This window comes from Dunckerocampus dactyliophorus, chromosome 3 (assembly GCF_027744805.1).
Source record: "Dunckerocampus dactyliophorus isolate RoL2022-P2 chromosome 3, RoL_Ddac_1.1, whole genome shotgun sequence".
NCBI lineage: Eukaryota > Metazoa > Chordata > Actinopteri > Syngnathiformes > Syngnathidae > Dunckerocampus > Dunckerocampus dactyliophorus.
Genome location: NC_072821.1, coordinates 17,406,663 through 17,428,606, shown reverse-complemented (window position 1 = coordinate 17,428,606; position 21,944 = coordinate 17,406,663). Strand labels below are relative to the sequence as shown.

At 38.6% G+C, this 21,944-nt stretch overlaps 3 protein-coding genes across 10 annotated transcripts; 1 reads left to right on the top strand and 2 right to left on the bottom strand.

The window, feature by feature from the left end:
- Window positions 1–310: 310 nt before the first annotated feature.
- On the bottom strand, window positions 311–5,012 carry stk16 (serine/threonine kinase 16). The gene is made up of 8 exons (XM_054770884.1): window positions 4,784–5,012; window positions 4,111–4,225; window positions 3,701–3,920; window positions 3,489–3,622; window positions 2,583–2,670; window positions 2,176–2,304; window positions 1,934–2,055; window positions 311–1,316 (listed from the first exon to the last, which is right to left on the bottom strand). The coding sequence occupies exons 2-8, from the start codon at window positions 4,194–4,196 to the stop codon at window positions 1,178–1,180; spliced, it is 918 nt and encodes a 305-aa protein (XP_054626859.1). The 5' UTR covers window positions 4,197–4,225; window positions 4,784–5,012; the 3' UTR covers window positions 311–1,177.
- A 1,740-nt stretch (window positions 5,013–6,752) lies between these two features.
- On the top strand, window positions 6,753–10,162 carry LOC129178424 (PEST proteolytic signal-containing nuclear protein-like). The gene is made up of 5 exons (XM_054770668.1): window positions 6,753–6,852; window positions 7,270–7,496; window positions 7,620–7,694; window positions 8,894–8,949; window positions 9,173–10,162. Exons 1-5 carry the CDS (start codon window positions 6,807–6,809, stop codon window positions 9,282–9,284), a joined length of 516 nt encoding a protein of 171 aa, XP_054626643.1. The 5' UTR covers window positions 6,753–6,806; the 3' UTR covers window positions 9,285–10,162.
- LOC129178421 (interleukin-18 receptor accessory protein-like) lies at window positions 6,757–20,726 on the bottom strand. Of its 8 annotated transcripts, XM_054770657.1 has the most exons (13): window positions 20,582–20,726; window positions 20,322–20,514; window positions 19,241–19,394; window positions 19,006–19,174; window positions 18,838–18,909; window positions 16,558–16,687; window positions 16,314–16,468; window positions 15,135–15,272; window positions 12,615–12,665; window positions 12,232–12,330; window positions 12,019–12,159; window positions 11,838–11,953; window positions 6,757–10,517 (listed from the first exon to the last, which is right to left on the bottom strand). In XM_054770657.1, the coding sequence occupies exons 1-13, from the start codon at window positions 20,724–20,726 to the stop codon at window positions 10,248–10,250; spliced, it is 1,833 nt and encodes a 610-aa protein (XP_054626632.1). In that variant the 3' UTR covers window positions 6,757–10,247. The 8 variants fall into 8 exon arrangements, 7 of the variants coding, with proteins under 7 accessions (XP_054626632.1, XP_054626630.1, XP_054626634.1 ...); XM_054770655.1 differs by having other exon boundaries at window positions 19,006–19,394; XM_054770659.1 differs by having other exon boundaries at window positions 6,757–10,413; window positions 19,006–19,394.
- Window positions 20,727–21,944: the final 1,218 nt, after the last annotated feature.

Below are 21,944 nucleotides of genomic sequence, written 5' to 3'. Positions count from 1 at the left end.
GGAGACAGAGATCCATTGAGGGTGAGCCATGAGAGAACAAAGGTTTCTGACTGCAAACATTCATATTATTACTCATACTAGTATTCATTTTATTACTGAGATGGGATTAAAAGTATCCCCTAAAACGTTTCTAATTTTGATAAAGTTAAACTGAAGTGGTAGGAACAAGTTCAATGTGCAGTTAAAATGTGTCAAGAAATAACCAAAAAGATTAAAAATGTATTTACTAACTGCTTAAATATATAACAGTATAGACCAATTAAACTAGAACAACACCCCCCCCCCCCCCCCCAAAAAAAAAAAACCACCACCACCACCACCACGTATTTTCCCATTTTGAACAAGGTGAAGCAGACAGTTGTTCAAACAATCAAGTCTACCGCCAGGAAACTTGGGTCTACTGTGATGATGCAGCGCCGCCGTTTGTTTAAAAGCGGTATTGCAGCAAGAGGATTTACGCAGGTGTGGACCTAACTGAGAGGGATGGATTCCATTAATATTGAAGAACATGTGTGCAAAGAAACCTTATACACCAAAATGAAGATGTTCAAATATAATAACTACATAATTAAAAGGTAACATTCCCTATCAAATTTCTTTGGGTAGAGAATGTCATCTCATCGGTGTATAGCTACAGGAGCATTAACAAACAATATCTATATAATATCAACAAGGCTACCAATTTTCTAGTTATAGAAACTAAAATTCTATCAATAATGTCTTCTTAAAAGAATAATTGGTCCTACTAGGAAATGCTTATCCCTTTCTAGAGAGTTAGACTCCTTCACATACGTAACAAACCTTAGCAAATACGCTTGCCACATTGATTTTGCGTTGCCTGAACAAGCAAAATTTGAGCAAAAAGAAAGCAAACGTTGATGATTGCTGGGCTACCGAGTGGTTGCACACAAATTCTGGCACTTCCTGAAAAACGTCTCTCTACATCAAGTTGACGGCGTATAATTAGCTAATGTAAAAAGAAGGCACATATAGAATATTTTCCAAAACACAGAAATGTTATTTAAAGCAAAATCAGGAAATGGATATTCTATTTAATGCCATCAACATTCCCAGACTAAATGTAATGTCTGTGCCTTTTACACAAGTCAATAAATAAAATATTTGGATTTCTAAGCTTAAAACATGAGGTATTCCTCCATGTGTGCAAAGGTCCTGCTCAGACCATGTTGGTTTCGGTGTTTGGGCTGCAACTCTGCAGGTCCTGTACCTGGTCAAGAACCCAGCTGATGTTCGGTCTTTCTTGAGGATTTGACGCCATTATGGAGCTCAGCAGCAATTGCACTCCCTCTGAGTAACTGGGACACAAATGAAGGCCCATCATGTTACACGATACAATGAAGCCACATTATGTACAAAATAGACAACAAAAACTACGTAAACCATACAGTACATCCGAGCTATGTTTCATTATTATCAATTTACCCACGACTATTCATATGAGTCAAGTACATCCCTGCTTTTCACAGGGTTATGTTCCAGCCTTACCAGCGAATGGCGAAAATCTGCAAGTGATTGATACATAAGCCCACAAAAATGTATATTTGTAACTCACGGCTCGCTCCTACCCCTCCTGCATGCTTGACGTTGATGTTGTCCTCCGATTGCAGATCAACATTTACAATAAAAGTTATGATTATTAGATTAGATTCCGCTGTAGAAGGCTTCCCTTTCCCATGTGTTCACTTGTGATGGAAGCTAAAAGCACAATCTAGATTTAAGCCCTCAATATGCCACACACACTTATTACACACGTTTTAAATGATAAAATGTATAGGTACTGAAAAATGGCTATGCCCAATTACCTCTCTGATGTCACAGTTCAGACTTCCAGGGCAACGGTGAAAGAATTTCTATCTATTATATTCTGTAATCAAATTATTATGTTTGACGATTACTCGTATGGAAAATTCACCTGCATGGCTGTGGGATGACCACAGGGTTCTGGACTGCCAGGGCAACACTGTCCCCTCTCTGAAACACGAGGTCATAGGGGCCCTCTAGCACCATCATGCAGTATAGCACACAGCCGAGTGACTAAGTGAATGAGTACAGAAAGAAACAAAACAAGAAACAACTTAATTTTTTTTTTTTTTTAAACAGCAACGTTAATGTTAACAAAAGAATATTCAGCGGTAGAAGTAAGGTAAGTTTTACCCAGATGTCTGTGCGCTCATCAATAACACAGTAGCTCTCGACATTGAAGAGCTCAGGGGCACGGTAAGAAATGGTGCATCTCTGGGCAGCCCAGTCCTGTAAGGTCATTGCTTCTCTGGAGCCTCGAACCTATAATTCAGAAATTTGACCACTTTCTAAAACAACGTAATCTATTGTGAATGTCTCTCACAACTCACGTTTTCCACTAAATGTGAGCTACCAGTGACTGTCAAATGACTTTTAAAACAAACACTTTCAATTGCCCTGATAACCATTATTAAGCAAATGAGCAACTTAATCTAACCAGTCTGTGAAGGTGGGTCATGCTGCTGCCTTCTGTATCACATACTAAAAATGACTGACTTTTGGGAAATTAAGGGCACTTTGGTGTCTGAATAGATTCCTACCTCAATTCGGGCTCTATTCATAGAGCCCAAGTCCATCAGGACGGGACTGTCATCTTCATTCAGAAGCACATTTGTAGGTTTAAGATCTCTGATCAAACACATCAACCAGCAAGGTGTTATCCTAGTATTATAGTATAGTACACTACAGTACAGTACAGTACAATATAGTATAGTATAGTATAGTCATCCCTCGCTACATCGTGGTTAGAACATTGCTCCCTCACTATCGCGTTTTTTTCAAAAAATAATAAATGATTGCTGTTTTGTTGTTGACTATGGCCTATTATAAGTCAAACAATATTGAAAGACAAGTCATATGTAATATTCTTGTCACTAGGCGTCAGTAATGTTACATTAATGAGACATGACATTAGATTACATTACCTTAACACTGCATGGAGTCAGTCATGGCATGTCCGACATGATCGAGTGGGGAAAAAAGGTTCTCTACTCATAACGTGTGGAAGTGGTAAGTTTTGGGATTCTTACATTGTCTTTCTTCCCCACTCCGTCTGAAACACTTAAGTTTAGTCAGTAAATTATTTTGGTGTTATTTCATGTCTACAGTGCTCTAATAATGGAAAAAAAACATATTTAGAAAGTCATAAACGGGTTTTCTATGGTCTAACTATGAAAATATTCAGTTTATTAATATTGAATCCTACTTCGCAGAAATGCCCTTATCGAGGTCGGGTCTGAAACCAATTAACTGCGATAAACGAGGGATGACTGTATAGTGTATTATAGTATAGTGTTATTATCGTGTAGTATTGTATTATAATACTATACTATACAGTATAGTATTATAATACTATACTAAACTATTCATATTCATATTCATTAAGTGTTCTTGGGACTAAAGAACTACAGTCTTGAGTACTACAGATGTGAATGACAAGTTCTTACCTGTGTGCATAACCTTGGTCATGAATGGCCTTGAGTCCTAAACAGATCCCCCGAAAGATTTTTAAAATCTGTTTTTCAGGCATTGAGCTTCCCTTTTCCCGAAGCTTCTCCAGGACTGACCACAGACTGCCTTTCTGTTTTTGCACACACAGAAAATATGACTATTGCAGGGTCTCAATCATCGTTATTGTTGTCCTAAAACTCCAACTTACTGTTATGTAAGGCAGAAGTAACCAGGCCTCACTTTTTCCATTGCGTTCAACAAATGTATGTGCCACCAGGCTCAATATATTGGGGTGATTAAACATCTGATGCATCTCCACTTCAGTCTGGGCCTCCTGGCGGCCTTCTCGATCATGACACAGAATCCTCTTCAGGGCATAGAAGCGCCCATCCTTTACCCCCTCAACCAGGTCCACATAGCTGAAACCACTGGAGAGAGAGAGAGAGAAAATGTAGGATTAATTCAGCATTCAGCAACCATAAACTGAAATTAAAATGTTCATGCATGAATGATCTATTTCCCATAGCAGGCCAAGTTTGAAAGACTAAGAGTCTGTTGGTAATATACAGTCTATCCACAGACGTATTGTAAAAGTTGGATGTGCATTTGCGTTCTTACCCTTCATCTAGTTTCTGCAAGAAGTAGTATCTTTTGCTATCAATGGTGATGGAGCCACGGGAGCAAATACACATGGTCTGCCCCATTTTGACTGGACCATTGTTTAAAAACTAGCCTGTGAAATACATGAACACACAGCATTTTAGAGAGACAGTAATGACCAAAATCAGCAGCATTAGACATCTGCACAACTAAACGACAATGTTAGCATTAGATGTATGGACAACTTATTATAGTAGTTTTTTTTATTTATTGACGATGCCAAAAATGTATCCATGCTTTTTACTTGTAGATCCAGAATTTTTCTCAGGAAAAATGAAGTATCGATCAAACTTAACCAAACATTACTTGCGGGCTGCTCTGTAGCACACCGTAAAGGTAGTATTTTTACATTTTGATGTGGTTAAACAGTTGTGTCCGGTGAGTTTAGGTTTCTGCCTAAAACATAATCATTGGAGACAGAAGATGAGAGGCAAAAAAAGTGAAATATTTTCAAAATGCAATGGTCCGAAAGGCTTACTCCACACGCTACCCTTACCTGATGTAAACATAGGAACCAGACCTTCAAAAACGCCCGTATAAAACGGAATTGTAACTTTTACTTAGAAATGCAGAGGAGCACATTATTGTATGAAGTAATACGCACATATGTAACAATGCAACGTAGCCTTACCTGTTATCGTCACCGCGGTTTCCCTTTTCTCAAGTTAGCTTCCTGGTTAGCCTCCTGGTTAGCCGTGAGCGTATTCTTCTTCTTCTTCTTCCTTGTCGTTTAACGGCGGATGCAGACTTTGTTAATGCACTACCGCCACCATCCGGATGTGAATGATCCCTATGACGTACAGGCTATAGCCATAATATATACTGTATATATTTCATATATACAAGTATATATATATATTAACACATAAGAAATTATTAATAGTGACTTCCGTATACTTCACAGTTGGTGCCTCTTCATCCTGGCAGCGCTCGGCTGTTGTCCTTATATTATTTTCCTCCTCCTTTGTTTAAGGAACCGAAGATTCATTTATTCCGTAATGGCGCCCTACAGCCGCGTAACTTCTACCTTCCTTCAGCATGTCCAGAAGTCCAACTTTCTGTGTGATGGTTAGCATCTTCCTCTGTCTTTTGGGCGTGAACGCAGGTGCCTTTGTCGGCGCAGAATGTTTTATTGACATTGTGGGTTTTGTATTGGGAGAAAACTTGCAAACATGCAGCACTTCAGAGTCACACTGCTAGCGATCAAACATTTATGTCAATTTGGCAGGCCGAACGCATTCTGTACTGTACAGGAGACACGGCACGTAGGAGATTGATTGACTGAAACTACAGAGGCTGGATCACATAGAGGAGAAGGTACAGAGGCTGGATTACATGGAACAAAACATGGGATCCATAATGCAGAAGGCCCAGGACTTGACGGATGAAGTTTAAAGTCTGAGAGTGGAGAAAGACAAAATCATTGAGCAACTGAAAACCATCATAGATACAATGTATAGTTTGAGTCTATATTGTAAAATCACCAGACCAAGCAGAATAACAGACCATTGTACCACCCTTATTGATAATAAATTCACCAGTGACTTTGATAAAAACACAACTAGTGACCTGCTAATCAACGACATGAGCGACCACTTATATGGAGCTTTATGATGAGAACTGTCCCTGGTGAGAAATGTCCAAGAAGCAAAAGAAAAATAATCAGCCATGGATGACAAAAGGACTAAAAAAATGCCCGTAAGAAGAAGAATACATTATACAGGAAATTTATCATTGAACAAACTAAAGAAGCAGAAAAAAATATAAGACATCTAAAAATAAGGTTTAGGGGAAAATCACTTTTTCACACAGGGCCCTCCCTTAATAATAAAACGATTCATTTAAAAACTGCATTTTGTGTTCAGTTGTGTTGTCATTGACTAATATTTCAATTTGTTTGATGATGTGAAACATTTAAGTGTGACAAACATGCAAAAAAAAAAAATCAGGAAGAGGGCAAACACTTTCAAACCACTGTAGGTAGGGGCTGGAATTTAAAAGGAATCGTAGGAAAGGGTGACAACACTAAAGATTGTAACCAGGCTCTAATGGGATATCCTAAGGACACAGGGTTAATACATAATGTAGGTGCAGAGTGACGCCTCAGTGTGAAGTCCTAGCTTACAATCAATCATCCAATCAAGGTGTAATCCACACAAAATCCATATAGTTGCATAATCTAAATATTTTATTCCACAGAGTGTCACGATGTAGACAAATAGTTTGTTGCACCAAAAAAAAAGAATTACTTTGTGTGGTAAGAATTCCACTTACCACACATCTGTATGGAGCTTTTAATCAATACAATTATGTTAAACAAAAATCTTAACAATACTTCAATAAAATAAATACAATTTTAAACTTCAAACAATATTTGAAGTGTGCATCTCGCATAAATAACAAAAATTACACACTACAATTAATTGGCTCATACAAATAAGGTGTAGAACAGTTTATTTTTTTGCTTTTCACCCCTTTGTAAGTCTGTAACCTAAGTACAACGTTTAACCTTAAAGATACACACTCCGGTAGAGTAGGAGGCGGTATGCACCTACACGTTGGTTGCGACCCGCCATAAACAAGAAGAAGAAGAAGAAGAAGAAGAAGTAGTAGTAGTAGAAGAAGAAGAAACCTCCTCGCTTACTGAACAAAAAATGGCGAATCTCCATCGTAAAAGGAGAGATTACACCGACGACGGAGGTGATATCTGTGCTATTTTAATGAAAGAAAATTGTTTTTCATTTAAAATGTGTTGGGGTTTGTTACACATGCCGTATGTCGTATTTGCTTAAAGATGTCACTGGAAACAGTCTTAAAATGTGATCAAGCTAATATGTTACGTGATGTTGTTTGAATGCTAATACGAAGATATACTATTGTTGTATGGTGGAATGGTATTTTTAAAACAACAAGCTAATTCTGACGGTACTAATACATATGGCGGAAGTTATTTTTAGATGATTATCTTAGTTCAAATTCAGAAGAATTGGTAACTTCCCCGCGATTGTGCACCAATGTGGCTAGAAACCTAGCCACGCAGGTAACGTTGTCATTTAGCCACCTGTCTTTTGTAATAAAACAGTGGTTCACCTTGGTGAGTTGTCTTGCCTCAAGCAGGGCCGCAGGAGGAGGGAGGCAGAGTGAAAACTAAGCCTGTCTCTTGTAGCACGGTGGATGGAGGAGCGACCACTCTCAAACGCACGTCCCAGCACCTTTCATCCGATGACGAGGATGAAGCCCCGCTAGACCCACCAGCACCACGCAAAGCCTCCAAAATAGGCTTTGGCCTGAGCACTCCGAGTGGAAAAAAGTCCAATCCCATATCTATCAAACTTGGAGCAAGTGTGAGTATATCTTCTATTGAGTTGGTGTTGGGGATACATATGTTGCCAATCTATATTTTGATAGTGTTTTAAAACAATTTGTGGTTTCATTTTGTTGCCTTCTTGTGTTCTAACTTGCATTAGAAACCCAAAGAGCCTGTTCCAACACCACCTGCTAAAAAGCCTGGGATGCCATCTGTTTTCAATGAGGATGATGATGTAAGTACACACTTAAATACACACTTTTATTCCCATTACGATGGCTGTGTAATTACACAAATACTGCCTTGACTGGAATATAAGACGACCCCTCCCTTTTTTCAAGTCAGCTCTTTTTGATTTTGTCATAGGTGTAATCAGTAAAAAAAAAAAAAAAAAACTTGCATAAAGTAAGGACACGAATAGGCAGCTTTTGTGGCGTAATGCAAACACCAAAAATGCTGTCTGCAGGATCGAATACGCTGGTTCTTTTTATACTCTTAGATTTTCTCCAAAGTCAGATTTCATTAAAAGCTTCTAAAATATCCAATCCTAAGACAGAGGGGGGAGAGAGAGAAGTGCAAAGAGAAACCACTTCCGATGTATTTTCTCCTGTGTAGTAGTCCCTTGTTTATTGCGGTTAATTGGTTCCAGACCAGACTATGATAAGTGAAGTAGGATTCCTTCTTTATAAATCAAATATTTTCGTAGCTAAAGCATAGAAAACCTGTTTGACCTGTAACATTATTAGAACCCTCTAGACATGAACTGACACCCCTATAGCCCCTTTACTCTCGTATTACCCAATATAGCAGACATAACAAGAGTCAATAAGCCCTTTAAGACATAAACAAGACTCGTGTTCGTGTGCATTGCTATAAATGTTTCCAAGGGGAGCGGAGTGGTGCGTGAATAGGAACTTGGGGTGGGTTATTGCGTAACAGTCGCCTTTGTTTTTATTAGGAATTATTGTGTTTGTTGTGAGGTCATTCAAACCTGCAGTAAAAGCATGCTGTTCCAGCAAGTCTGGTGTGTCTCACCAAACATTACGGCAACATTACTGACACCTAGTGACGAGTGTATCATTCACAGTGTCTTTGAATGCGTCCTCTGAATGTCTAATATTTGTATTTTAGTTAATTTAGCCATTTTTATACTTGAAAATGTATAATTTAGGCAAAAAAATCTGTAAAATACAGTATGTATGCATATTTTTTGACCAGGAAGAGGCCATATTCATGCACAAAACAGCATGATTTATTACTGCCTTTGAAAAACCATAATCGAGTGAAGGTGCGAAATGGCAAGGAACTGTTAAGTGGTATGTTTGGATTGACTGTTTACATGCCACAGATTGATTATTCATGCATAATTACTGTAGACTGCCTGATAACAGATCTAAATGAGAAAACTAAAAAATAAATGTTCTCGCCTTGCAGAGTGAACCCGAGGAGATGCCACCAGAGGCAAAGATGAGGATGAAGAACATTGGCAGGTATATTCACAAATACACCATTTTACTGCATAGATACATTATACTTGTAGTTCATCAGTGTTTCATTCAAAGTACTATTTTCCAGCAGCAAGCATAACATACAGTTGCCTTTATGCACTCCAAAAAAAAAAAAAAAAAATGTGGACAAGTTGTGATACAAGATAAAGATCAGATTCTGCAGCAAAATGATTTAACATGAGTGGTTTGTCTGACATCTTTTCAGGGAGACGCCAACATCGGCAGGACCTAATTCCTTTAACAAGGGCAAGCAGGGCTTCTCTGATCATCAAAAACTTTGGGAAAAGAAGCTGAAGGCCCAGGCAGACAAACTGTGAAAAAATAGCATGGTCAAACCATACCTAAGATAGCTATAAAGGTTTGAAATCAAATGTGTAACATTTGCTGCACATCATATCTAATGGCCAATAAGAATGAATTACAGCCCCTTTTGGTCCTGCTTCTTCATACCTGAAGCTGGTTAGGTATACTTCCGAGCCAGCTTTTGTCATGTTTTTGTAAAAATGTACATAGCAGTGTGATTGGATGCTTTTTAAAAAATAAAAAAAAAATCATTTGTTGTGTTCTAGCATGAGTGTGGAACAAAAGGATTTTTGGTTTCTCATCACCACTGTAGTTTTCACCAGCTATGCCAGCTTCTGTTTCTCTGTTGTGTTTAGGTGTTTAGTCACAATTTCTGGAATTACACGTGCTTTGTTCTGTTTTCTTCTTAAAAATGAATGTGTTTTAAGAGGGAGATGATACACCTTACCTTTGTCAAATAATGTCCTTTGTCATATAAGTAGAGAATATGATCGTAGTAAACCTATTCAAAGATCATTACAACACACTGAGTAGTTTGGGTGATTTAAAAAAATGATTGGCGTCTTGACGTAATATTCCAAGTGAAATATTATAATGATGAATTATGCTGTTTTGGAGTGACCTCATAAGAAAATATGTATAAGTTGAAAAGTTTACACTTCGAATGTAAACGCTTACTGTTTGTGTTGTGCTGGCTTGTGGTGGCCGCAAAAATGTAACCAATAAGATGTCACATTTAATCTGTCACGTCTCTTCATGTCCTTTTTGTTCCTCCAAAATGAACAATTGAAATGTCATATATTGGTTATATGTTAATCTCAGTTAAAAAAAATGTGACTAAACACTACGGAGCACATGTTTTAACGTACAGCCCAATAAACATTTTGGCAGATATTTGTGTTATGTTTTCTTTGTTTGCCAAAACAAAGTTATCTGCACCAATACTAAATTGATTAGCAAAAGTATGAGTTTTTTTCTTAGATCGTTTTGTCCAAAGCAGACCTATGTTGTGATATCAGTGAGTTGGTGACACTCATAACTCTGTGTTTAGGTAAGGCCTTCCTCAGTGACCTCCAGAAGTTGCTGGTAGCTCTTCCAGCTTTTCCTGATGGCCAGTCCAGGCTGGGTAGCACCTTCAAGGCCCTTTGGACCACAGAGGGCAAAGGTGAATATGGCTGAATGAAAGATGTGGGTCTTTTACTTGTCCATATTAGCAGAATTTTAAGGGCAGAGCTTTGCAACAAAACCTTGAAGACAAAGGAGTAGGTGAATTAGGGATTTGTGATCAATAGTACATTTACATTTGAAAAATACACAGTTGCTATAGAATTAGGACATTTTTTGTTGTTGATTTGAAATTAAACCAACTTGTGATTAAAGTGTAGACTTCCATCTATTTATACATTTTTATAAACCCGAATGCCCGAGCCCAAGTATTCATACGTCTAACATTTTTTTGCGTAAGAGGCAAATAGAGGTGATGATGCAACTGCACACTAAAGGATGCCACTTTTAGAGCAGTTTTAAGCCATAAAAGTGCAATTGATAAGAGCTCGGCATAGGAAGAGTGTAGCGTGCAGGTTGCGCATTTTAGAGAAATTTTAACCCACACGCGTGCGCACACACAGTTTAGTTCCAAATGTGAAAATATATTTGTAAATAAATTATATTATATTAAATTAAATTATATTATATAATTATATATTGTTATATTTGTAAATAAATTGTTATGGTGATGTACTGTTTATGTTGTGGTATAGTTGTTTAGATATTTGAGCTGTCACAAAGCAAAAAAAAATTGTCAAAGTGAAAGTTTTGCTTGAAATATATCCATCCATCCATCTTCTATACCGCTAGGCGACAGGCGGGGTACACCGTGGACTGGTCTTGAAATATATCTCTTCACAAAAAGCTGTTTTTCTCCTTTTTCTTGTTGGGAACTGATACTTTCCTGAAACTTACCTAGGTTCTACTACTGATTACTAAAGAATGGAAAAAGGTAGTGTCATTACACAATCCGTCCCGGAAATGCAATCGGTTCTATGCGTGTGCGAGACCTACGTCAATTCCTCCTTTAGCAAATTTTTACGCTTCTGATACATGTACTGATTTTTTTCTCCCTTAATAATAAAAAGTTGCATTTAAAAACTGCATTTTGTGTTCAGTTGTGTTGTCATTGACTAATATTTACATTTGTTTGATCATCTGAAACATGTAAGTGTGACACACATGCAAAAAAAATAACAAATCAGGAAGGGGGCAAACACTTTTTCACACCACTGTACTTCTGACAGCTGCTGTGCTTAGAAGTTTCATTATATATCAGCGTATCAGTTGTTTTTCAACATAGACATGCACACACAGCAGTCAGTTTTATGCTAGAGGACGAAACTCAACATGGCATGAAGTAAGAGCTACTATTTAGTGATACATATAGCGAGTGTACTGTTTGTGCCACTGTAGGTTTACATGACAGTGGTGTGCTATAAGGTAACTGCTGTATAACTGCATATTGTGGTAACTGTCATTTTTATGTATACTTTTCTTTGACAGAGATTTTGCCATACCTGAATTCCTGATTCCAGAACAAACACAGCATCACTGTTGGACAAATAGTCATCAGAAATAACACAGATGAGGATTTGACTTCTCCGTAATGCATGAACCACATCATTTGTGAAGGCTGCAATGCAAAAATAAGCATGATCAGAAATGACACAGACACATACACAAAGTTGAGGTTCTGACCTCCTCCGGGCAGCATGTCCCGCTCCAGCAGACAGAGGCGATACCCCCACAGGTCCTCTAAAACTTTGTAAATCAGCACCTCAGGTGGCGTCTGGTTGCCACTTTCACCCTCAAAACTGAGATCTAGTGCCGAAAGGTAATCTGCAAAATGGATATAAGGTTTATGTAAGTTGTTTTTCTTCTAAGCAGTCACGTGAAAACATGTTGTCCAACCTTTTAAATGTGGTCCTGATAGAGAGGAAAGGGTCGCACTTGCCTCCGCACATGGAGTCGTCCACACATAAGACAAAAACACATCAAAGTCTTTTTCCTCTGATTGGTCATGTTGGAGAGAAAAGACAAACTTTCAACATTAAGAAGTTTTTGACAGCAGTTTTTGACAGCATGCTTAGTTACAGTATGTTCACAGTATCTGAGTATATCCCACAACCATTTTTATTAAAGTACTTCTTGACACATATTTTAAATTCAGTTTTACACATTCAGAAACAACTACAGGCATACAGTAAACGGTACTGTACTAACAAAACATGCAGTTACACAACATCACGTCTTGTCAAAGCAGCTTCCTGCCAGAAAATCTTGAGTGAATTTACTTGTGAGACCGCGCCCTCTGCTGGATTCATCGCTGCAGCACTCTTTTGCCCCTGCAGATAGCGCCATCAAACCACTTTCTATTTAAGTTACTATTTTTTTTAAATGCACGTTAAAGCAGAGAAACCAAATGTGGAACTGTGAATAGGTGGGGAGCCACTCTATTGTCAAAGTAGTTGGCAACCCAAGTCAAGTACCAAGATAATAGTGTTTTGCCTACAGTCAAGCATGGTAGTGGTATTGTCATGGTCTAAGGCTGCATGAGTCCTGGCGTTCATTGAGAGAAACATGAATTCCAACATGTACTGTGACATTCTGAAGCAGAGCATGATCCCCTCCCTTGGGAAACTGGGCTGCATGTCACTTTTCCAACATGATAATGAGCCCAAAGACACCTCCAAGATGGTAAGTGCCTTGCTTGGGAAGCAAAAGATGAAGGTGATGGAAAGGACCAAGCGTGTCTCCAGGCCTGAACTCCCTTGAGCAACTGTAGGGCATCCTGAAGCGGAAGTGGAAGGATTAGGAAGGAGTGCAAGTTGTCTAACATCCACCAGCTCCGCCAGTGATGTCATCACTGTGCTATATAACAATGGTGCTGACACTAAATATTCACACTTTGGATACAATTTGGACATGTTCACTGTGAGGTGTGCTCACTTGTGTTGCCAGCTTTTAAGACAATAATGGCTATGTGTTTTCAGAGGACTAATTTATACTGCTATACTCTAAGTTATATAGAAAGTTTCATTTCTATAGTATCGTCCCTTGAAAAACAAGAAATTGTGGGGTGTGTACAGTCGTCCCTCGTTTATCATGGTTAAGTTGTTCCAGCAGCATAGAAAATGAAAGGATGGCACTGCAATGCTGTCTCTGTCCACCAGAGTGAGCCAGAAGAGCCCAGAGCCCAAAGGGAGGCTGACGTCATTGCAGCGCCCTGATGAATGCATTGCTCAGACGCAATACATTATGGGAGAAATTTAAAAGATTGTTAAGTTGCCGTGTGATGAGTTTAGTGTTCTTTTAAAAGGACACCGTGAGTCAGACTGTTGTATTGTTATACCGTGATACTGTATATACTGACCTCCTGCGATTTCGAATGGGTTGACAAGCTTGTTTTGAGTGCACTGATAGCTTGTGCTTGGCTCCTGCCAAAGAAAGCGTCACACTGACTTGCGAGCGGTAGAGTATTTAAACAATTAGTAGTAGTTCTAAAGTAAAGGAGATATCACTTGATTAGAGTTTAGCCATAAATTATCCGCACTGCTGTTTAAGCCAGAGGTTCAAAGTTTCAGAAAAAAGTAGGGCTTATACACCAGAATTTACGGTAACTAAATCACTTCATGGGATTTCTGTTGAATATGGGACTCTCCACCAATCAGACAATATGTGTGTAGGTGTCCCAGTATTTGGTGTTTACAGAGAATATCCAAGAGAATATCCAATGAGAGCCAAAGATACGATTTGGGATAAGAGCATCAGAGTACCTCATGCTCACAACTCATAGTACCTGATGCTCACAACAGACTTTCTTAAGGATGCAAAGTTTCAGAGCACTTGGTGGTCACAAAGTGAAGGTCACACCTAACTTTTAACTAAGTAAAGAATGTATGACATCTGCTAATTATTTAAATAAATATTAAAAACAAATCAAACTCAGCTAAAAAGACACCTTCATCCAAATGTGAAGGGTGATCTGCCTTAGCAAAAAGGTACATAAAAAGTGATATAATAAATATCCATCCATCCATTTTCTATGCCGTTTCTCCTCATTAGGGTCGCGGGGGCATGCTGGAGCCTATCCCAGCTGACTTCGGGTGACAGGCGGGGTACACCCAGCCAATCGCAGGGTACATATAGACAAACAACTAGTCACACTCACACCTATGGACAATTTAGAGTCGCCAATTAACCTAACATGCATGTTTTTGGAATGTGGGAGGAAACCGGAGTACCCGGAGAAAACGCACACAAGGGAGAATCAAACCCAGGTCTTCCCGATCTCCAGACTGTGACTGTGTGGCCAACATGCTAACCACTAGACCACCATGCAGCCATAATAAATATAACAAACATAATAAATATATATAATACAAATATTTTTACATGCCAAAAACTCGGCTTTGAGAGGACTCATTCAAGACCTACACTTAGTCTCTGCTTTTGAACTCGATTCATTTCTTCAAAAAAACTTCAAGTATGTACTTTAATTTGGGCTTGATTCAAAATGTAAGAAAATTGCAACAACTATTTCCACAAAAAGGAACAATTTCATCAGAGACTCTGTGAAGCGCCTCTTTGTGCGGCCTGAGACGCTGGTCCCCACACGTCGCGTCTCGACTGCCTGCATCTAACACTCCAACATGACAACTCAGAGAGATCAACTTTCCTGTTGTGGTAGAACATTGTGTTCAAGTGAAACCACATCCTTTTCCGATCTGCATACACTGAAGGCGAACTGTTGGACATCTACTGAAACGTCCAGTATGTTGTGTTTGTGTGTCTGTATGTTTTTGCATCCGCACCGTCATCAGCTTTGCCATGTTGGAAGCGTGACATGTAGATTAGTTGCAGTTCCAGCCATTTCACATGCAAAACAATAACCAGCCCGGCTACCAACAGCAAGCCTGCAACAGGGTAGCCAACCAGTGATGGCCATTTCACTGCAAGTAAAACACACACAGGTTGGATTATACCGCACAATTGAGTGTTTTTAGAAATGATAGCATCACAGAATCAGGCTCAATGTGACTTAATTACAATCAATGCATGCTGAAAATCAATTTATAATATATCCATCCACTTTGATATAATATATAGCATATGACTCATTAAAAGCTTTAAATAAGGCACTTCTAAAACAGAGTTGATAAAATTATTTTAATTCATAGAAACTAAAAGGTGTGAATGATACCTGTCACAAATTACTTCTAAAATGAATGGAATGAATGTAATCCCTCATTTATCGTGGTTAATTGGTTCCAGACCCGGCCGTGATAAGTGAATTTCCTTATTTATAACTAGGATTCCTTATTTATAAATGGAATACTTTCATATCTTAATACAATTTTTAACTTTACTGGACGCCACTAGACATGAAATAACATCCCTAAAGTCACCTTTACACTCATATTACCCAATATAGTAGACATAATAACAGAAAATAAGCCATTTAAGACATAATTAAGACTTGTACTCGTGCATGTTGCTGTAAATGTGTTCCGTTGGCGCGGACCGGAAGTGACTTTGAGGGTTCAGAGTTGAATTGTAGCTTGCGGTGGGTTACGGCTGCAACAGTAGCTTGTGTTAGGGATTATTCTGCCTGTTGTGAGATCATTCAAACCTGCCATAAAAGCCTGTTGCTCTTGCGATCAAGCCTGGTGTGTTTCCCTGAACATTACTGACACCTAGTGACCAGTGTAAAATACTACATATCATCCCAGCATCTTTGAATGTGTAATTTGAGTGCCTATATATTTGTATTTTAGACTGTATTGTACAATTTAATCCCTTTTTTAAGCAATGATGACAATATTATTATTATTGTGTTTTACTACAATTACATTATGATAGATTTACTAGACATATTCAACATTTTTATTCACAGACGATGCCATTCTGCCTGTCATTCCAACACATTCTATTTTAATTACCAAGTAACTTGACACAAATACTTCAACAGTGTTTAAGTCAGGTGGAAATACCTTTAATTGTTCTCTTGAGCTTAACAGTAACACTGCGGTTTCCAACAGAGTTTGTGGCTATGCAGGTATACGTGTTGTTCAAATGTAGTTCAGTCACCTGCTGTATGAGCGCTCTCTCTGTGACCATGAACTCTTTAAATGTCACTTTCTGCCGTCTGTTTCAGAGTGAAAACATCAAAGCCTTTACAACCGATCTATATCAAGCATTATGATAACAGACTAGAATACTGTGACAGTCACTCACTGTTGGCTCTCGGTGTGTAGCAAAGTCTTATTGTCCGTATTTCCTCTGTAATTGTTGTACCATTGTACCTGTGCTGAAAAGTTGATCTCAAAAGGAAAATGTACCTGACATGTCAGAGTGTGAGGCCCACCTGGAACAAGCAACGACACAATCTTTAAAAGGACGACATCCCCATCAGCGTTGTAGTCCATTAAGCGACTTAACCCCCACTTGGTCTCCTAAGTCCAGTTCTGGTCAGATTTCAGTGATGACGAACATAGTTCTGCTTAGTACCTGGAGACAATTAAGTAAAGAGCTTGGTTTCTAAAAACAATATGCGTTGAAAAGATTAAAACATTTGCATCACAAAAACAAAACAAAAACTCAAACCTCACAAAACGCTCTGCGTTATATCTGTCTCCCGCCGTATCACTGCGCACTGTCGCCTGTGCGTTCATGTGTATGTGACGAAGACACTTTCATCTTCTTCTGCTGTGGAACACATACCTAAACAAACGGCCACGACGCTCCGGCGCAGAAGTAGATGCGAGTGTCTTCGTCACATACACATGAATGCACAGGCAACGGTGCGCAGGAATACAGCGAGAGACAAATATATAACGCAGAGCGTTTTGTGGGGTCTGATTTTTTGGAGAAGGCATTATTGTGATGCAACCTGTATTAATCTTTTGAACAAATATTGTTTTGAGAAGCCAAAGTCTTTACTTAATTGTCCCCAGCAACTATGTGGAACTACGGTCTTCATCACGGAAATCTGACCAGAACTGGACTTAGGAGACCAAGTGGGGGGTAAGTCGCTTAATGGACTACAACGCTGATGGGGATGTCATACAACTTCATGTCAAAAAATCCAAACTATCCCTTTAAAATCATAAGTAATGCTTCACGCATCATGTATTATTGACAACTTTTATTTCAGTGGTGAGATTTTTGTAATCCGATCATTCATTCACTACTACAGTACTTACAGTAAAAGCATGTCTTAACACTCGAACTCCCAAGGCAGTCATTGTGACTGTTTTCAAAATTTGCAATGTCATAACTTGGTTAACAAAAAACCTATGTACCCATAGGACCCTGACTTTTCCTAAATGTGTGTATATTTTATTCTAACATTGTTTTATCATTAAAATTTCAAAACACAAAAGAGATCTGAGTATTACTACCTTGAATGACCATAGCAGTCAAATTGACTGCCTGCTTTTTACAGGGGGTGTCATATTTCACTATTTGCTACATTTTTCCCGCCCTTCCTCCTGCTCTATTGGCTGTTTGTTTTTTATGCTCTGTGATGCTAAAACCTAGCTGTAGCGTCACTCTAAACCCAAGAGAGACAAAAATGACAAGTAGAAAGAAGGTGACAGCTATGGAGGCTTTAGCCTTGCTTAAGGGAAAATGGTTGCAGTTCGAGTTTGCATGTGTAATTGCAGAGAAGTTATGTTGTGTCAATTCAATCAAACACTCAATCACTATAGTTTTCATTTAGTGTCCTGATGTATTTTTACCTATTCCACCAATTTATTTTGAGATCTTTTTAATGATAATCCAAATTATATACAAAGAGTCAAAATGACTGCTATGATCATTCTAGTAGTTGCAGAATTCTGGTAGACCGAGTGTTAAAGGTCCCCTATTACGCAGAATTTACTTTTTGATGGTGTTTTAGCAGTGCTACGTGTCCATGAAGCCTGTTTATGAGAAAAAGCTATAATTTCTCTTACTTGTTTGCTCCACTTTACAGAAAAGATACCTGGTCAGATGGTCAGTTTTAAAGGTTTTTATGATATCATGAAGAAAAAAAAAACCCACATGGACATGATATTCTGACGTGCCAGGCTTCGCCCTGCCGGTGATGCTCAAGTTTTTTTTTCATCTGCTAACCCAGCATGATGTTGCTGTTAAAATGTTAGCACTGTAGCTCACATACAGTAACTATGCTAGTTATGCTAACAATTGTGTCTTCCTGTCCCCTTTAATGTTACGTCGTTGTATGTGATATATGTCATCTATTATGTTGGACAAGTGCTGAGTCACGGTGTCTGTGTAAAAAGTGGATAAAGTGCACAAAAGTGCTTCTTGGAGGCATACACTCTGTTAGAGACAGATGTGGAAAAACAGATAATTAGCATAATAGTTCCAGACACACTAAATGGGGTGCTGCCAGTATGGCTCACTACTCACTTATTTTGAGATCCCTTATTTAAAAATCTTTTAAAAATAGTGTGATATGGGACCTTTCATGTTATTGACAAGAAGATGTGATCATTTGGATTTGCTTACCCAGCTCCACCTCTTCTGTTGTGTTGCCATGAGGCGATGTAATCCTTGGAGAGTCATTTGCTTTCTCATATGCTGATTGAACAAATCTATTATTCTTAATATTATTACGATAAAATTTCGCTCATTTAAAAGTAGAGTATGTTTAAAGTACGAATAGAGGGCACTTACGTATAGCCGTTACATTCACAGCCCTCCGGAAAGTCCATTGCAGTCCTTGTTCTATGAAGTGTTTATCACAGAAATATAGACCCGTGTCATAATGGCTAACTGTGCAGAGGTGCAACAAGCCATTCTTTTCACAGGAGGCTCGATGCTGTTCCGACACTCTTCTGTTACCCTGAAAGAAAACACAGCTGTTATTAAGATGTTGCCTGGTGAAAACGAACGTGCCTTTATGTCTCACCTTGTACCAGGTGAAATCTGTGCTATTTGTACAAGTGAGACCTGGACAGGGAATTTTTCCGCCTGCACCTACACGCAGCATGACGCCACCCTCCTCAGCCTTGTAACATGGCAGGTGTCTTTCCCGCAACACTTGAAGATGCAGGAACATTTCGCTGCTAGCAAACAGCAGAGATGTTATCTAGGGAAAATCTACCTTGGACGAAACACTTTGATATTCTTGACATTTTGTTATTTAAACACGCTTAAACCAATCCTATGTACAGTAAATTCTTCTTCTAAGAAAAACATAAAAAGACACAAAAATAATGAGTAAGAAAAATAACAAATATCTGTGCATTATTTTTTGTTGGAAGTGCTACTTCATTCTTGTGCGAACAGGCATAAAATATAATTGTTGTTTATGTACAGTAGTTAAGGTTAGCATGTTGGCCACACATTCAGGAGATCGGGAAGACCAGGGTCCGAATCTCCATTGGGCATTTCTGTGTGGAGTTTCCATGTTCTCCCCGCGCGTGTGTGGGTTTTCTCCGGGTACTCCGGTTTCCTCCCACATTCCAAAAACATGCATATTAGGTTAATTGGCGACTCTAAATTGTCCATAGGTATGAATGTGAGTGTGAATGGTTGTTTGTCTATATGTGCCCTGCGATTGGCTGGCGACCAGTCCAGGGTGTACCCCGCCTGTCGCCCGAAGTCAGCTGGGATAGGCTCCAGCATACCCCCGCGACCCTAATGAGGAGAAGCGGTATAGAAAATGGATGGATGGTGCTACATAAGTAATGTTGACTTGAATTCTTTGTAGGTCTAAGGGAAAACACACGGTCTGGGGGGGGGGAACCAATGGCCTCGATTTGGTTGCACCAAAAGTAACAGGGATCTTTTGTCAAACATTACATGTGTTGACTTGCATACTGCTTAGCCTTGCAATATGATGTCACATTTATTAATATTTATAAAGACGATAACTTAGCCATCACACTAAATGGTAAAAGGATGCAATTAATTTCATCACAATCTACATTGTTTCCTCTAATACAACAATCATCACACACACTAATCACAAAGACCTGATGCATTACCTGCTAAGCAAAGTGTAATTTCCAGAATGTTTGGTTTTAATTAGGAACACACTTCCACAGTCAAAACCTTCATTTTGTCTTTCTTGGTCTTTTGTCACCTTGGACCATTTCACCTTTTTGTCTGTGCACGGCATAATAAACTTTTCACCCTCCACAACTCTATAGCGTTGCTTTGCAGTATACACTGGAGGACCTGGAGACAGTCACATAGAAAACACCTTTTAAGGATCCATACATTGTTTTGGGTCCAAAACAAATACCTTTTTTTGTATGTTGGTAGTTTTTCACACAGCATCCCTCTGAAAAAATAGGAAATACAAAAAAGAACAGAATATATCCAGTTTGCATCCTGTACATTTGAATGGTATAGCATGGATTGTCACTACTTCGATTCTGATAAAACATTTTCTCTTAAACAGGATATTGAGATGCTTAAGTAGGCGGGATCTCAATAATTTCCTGTGTTGTTGCGTCTGCAATGAGTTCATGGAAATTCAGTGTTCTTGCACACGAGAAGAACATCTATCACACCCCCCACTCAAGGAAACTGCACAATTACATCAAACAATAGTAGCATTAACTTGTTCTTATTTACAGTGTTGCAATCTTTTTTACACACTAAACTAACACAATATACTGTAATATAGTTCAGCAAAGACTTCCAATTCCATGCAGCCCAGACTACCATCAGAAAGATTAGAACATTTACTATAGTTGGCTGCAAAGGAATTGCATTCTGTGACTATAACACACTCACTTGCGCAAACATTTTGGATGGTGTACCTCAAGGTACTGTACTTCGGCCAGTATCTATTCCATAAAGTACGATAACACTCACTTAATGTGCATTACTTGATGTGCAGATGAAACACATATTGATGAAAAACCTATTTACTGTTAACTTAAGTTTGCAAATAAGTGTTTTTCTTTTTTGTTAACTCCACTAGCAATACATATCCTAATAGTGTTGCTGACATTTTACATAATGTAAAATATAGAAGACATTTAATGTTTTTGCAACCTATGATGTCCTAAATCTCCAAGAGATGTTGAAACGTCAACACGTTATGTTCTATTGTTAAAAGAAAAACTTCACTAGACCAAAAAAAGTGAGCGTACTGGTGGTTTTCAGAAAATCACCCAAATGATTCGTATTTTAAATCTCCTAAATGTGTTTTCAATTGAAAGTAAATACATACTGCATGTACACCACACAGAATAAATAAGCCCTTTTTAATATGGCCTAATAACCTTTGATTAAGTTCTTGTCATGAATATCTGTGAATGTGCATTCACAGGGTACTGCAGGTGAGTTTTGGTCTCAAGACTGGTTGTAAGACTTCTTTTGGGGTCTGGGTCTTGGAATCCATCGCGTGTCAATTGTGTTGGGTTAGCAGTGCTTAGTCTAAGTCATCATATACATCCTAATTTTTTCACTGTCACCAGACAAATATTTATTTACTGTATGTCAAACTCACACAGTCTAGGTCTTTGTCTTTATGAGATCCAAAACAAGAGCTGTATAAAAAAAAATAAAAATTGCAAAGCCGCTGACTGTTTTGTATCAGTTATTAAAAGAGTGATGGAATTTGGGTGATTTCGAAGTGCTTCCTGCAGTTATTT